A 915-nucleotide genomic window follows, 5' to 3' on the forward strand; every position below is an offset into this window, starting at 1 on the left:
CGCCCCCCCCGCCGAGATCTCCCCGTCTCCGTCGACGTCGAATACGGCGAACGCTTCGCGGAGCTCGTCTCCGGCGGCGGGCTTTTCAAGAGCCGCGAGAGCGATGACTCCGAGCTCGTCCAGACTTATGTATCCATCGCCGTCTCGATCGATCTCCGCAACCATCGAGGCGAGCTCCTCCTCCGTCGGCGGATCGTGAGGGCCGAGCCGACCGAGCACCGCCTGGAGATCGGGCTTCGAGATCTTGCCATCGCCGTCGCGATCGAAGACGCTGAATAGATCGTCGATGGCTACGGGGAGAACGGATTTGGGGGTGATGGTTCCTTCGGAGGAGGAAGAGGTTGTGGTGGCGACGGATCCGAAGGAGGGAGACTCGATCCGATCTCTTTTCTTCGATCGGGAAGCCTTGGAGAAGAAGGATCCGAGTTTGATGAGCTTCATCTTCTTGATTGGAGCTGAATGAGAAAGTGTGCAGGGTGCGGAGAAACAGAGAGAAGGGGGTGGAGGAAATAAAGGAGGGGAGGGGAGCTTGGGAAGTGAGCTTCGGCGAAGCTTCGCAGGAGGAGGATGATTGTTTTTTTTTTCTTTTTCCTTTTTTTTAATTTTTAATTTTTTTTTGGCATTGATATTTTGAATTTACTGTCGGGAATTAGCCGTTTTCGTCATTATATTTTAGTAAGCACTCGAAAGATTAGAAAATTTATTACATCACCTTCGAGTCCAATGAATCATCTCTATGTGGAGCTGACAGTAAAAAAAAACTCGTTTCTTATGATCTGGCCCAGTAATACAGGAGAATATTCCTCCCATGATATTCCGCGTTATTTAGGTGTTATTGTGATTATAGTGATGTATTATTATAATATCGAGAATATTTTCATAACACAATAATACATGAATATCACCACAATAACA

At 48.1% G+C, this 915-nt stretch overlaps 1 protein-coding gene across 1 annotated transcript in view; it reads right to left on the minus strand.

Moving 5' to 3' along the window:
• LOC110038850 (probable calcium-binding protein CML36) overlaps nucleotides 1-687 on the minus strand; it is a 20,050-nt gene extending 19,363 nt beyond the window's left edge. Inside the window, exon 1 of the mRNA XM_020743767.1 lies at nucleotides 4-687. Coding sequence (XP_020599426.1) covers nucleotides 4-441 — 438 coding nt within the window. The 5' untranslated portion in view covers nucleotides 442-687. The remainder of the gene's footprint in view (nucleotides 1-3) is intronic.
• Nucleotides 688-915: the final 228 nt, after the last annotated feature.

The sequence above is a fragment of the Phalaenopsis equestris genome, unplaced genomic scaffold (genome assembly GCF_001263595.1).
Source record: "Phalaenopsis equestris unplaced genomic scaffold, ASM126359v1 Scaffold234162, whole genome shotgun sequence".
NCBI lineage: Eukaryota > Viridiplantae > Streptophyta > Magnoliopsida > Asparagales > Orchidaceae > Phalaenopsis > Phalaenopsis equestris.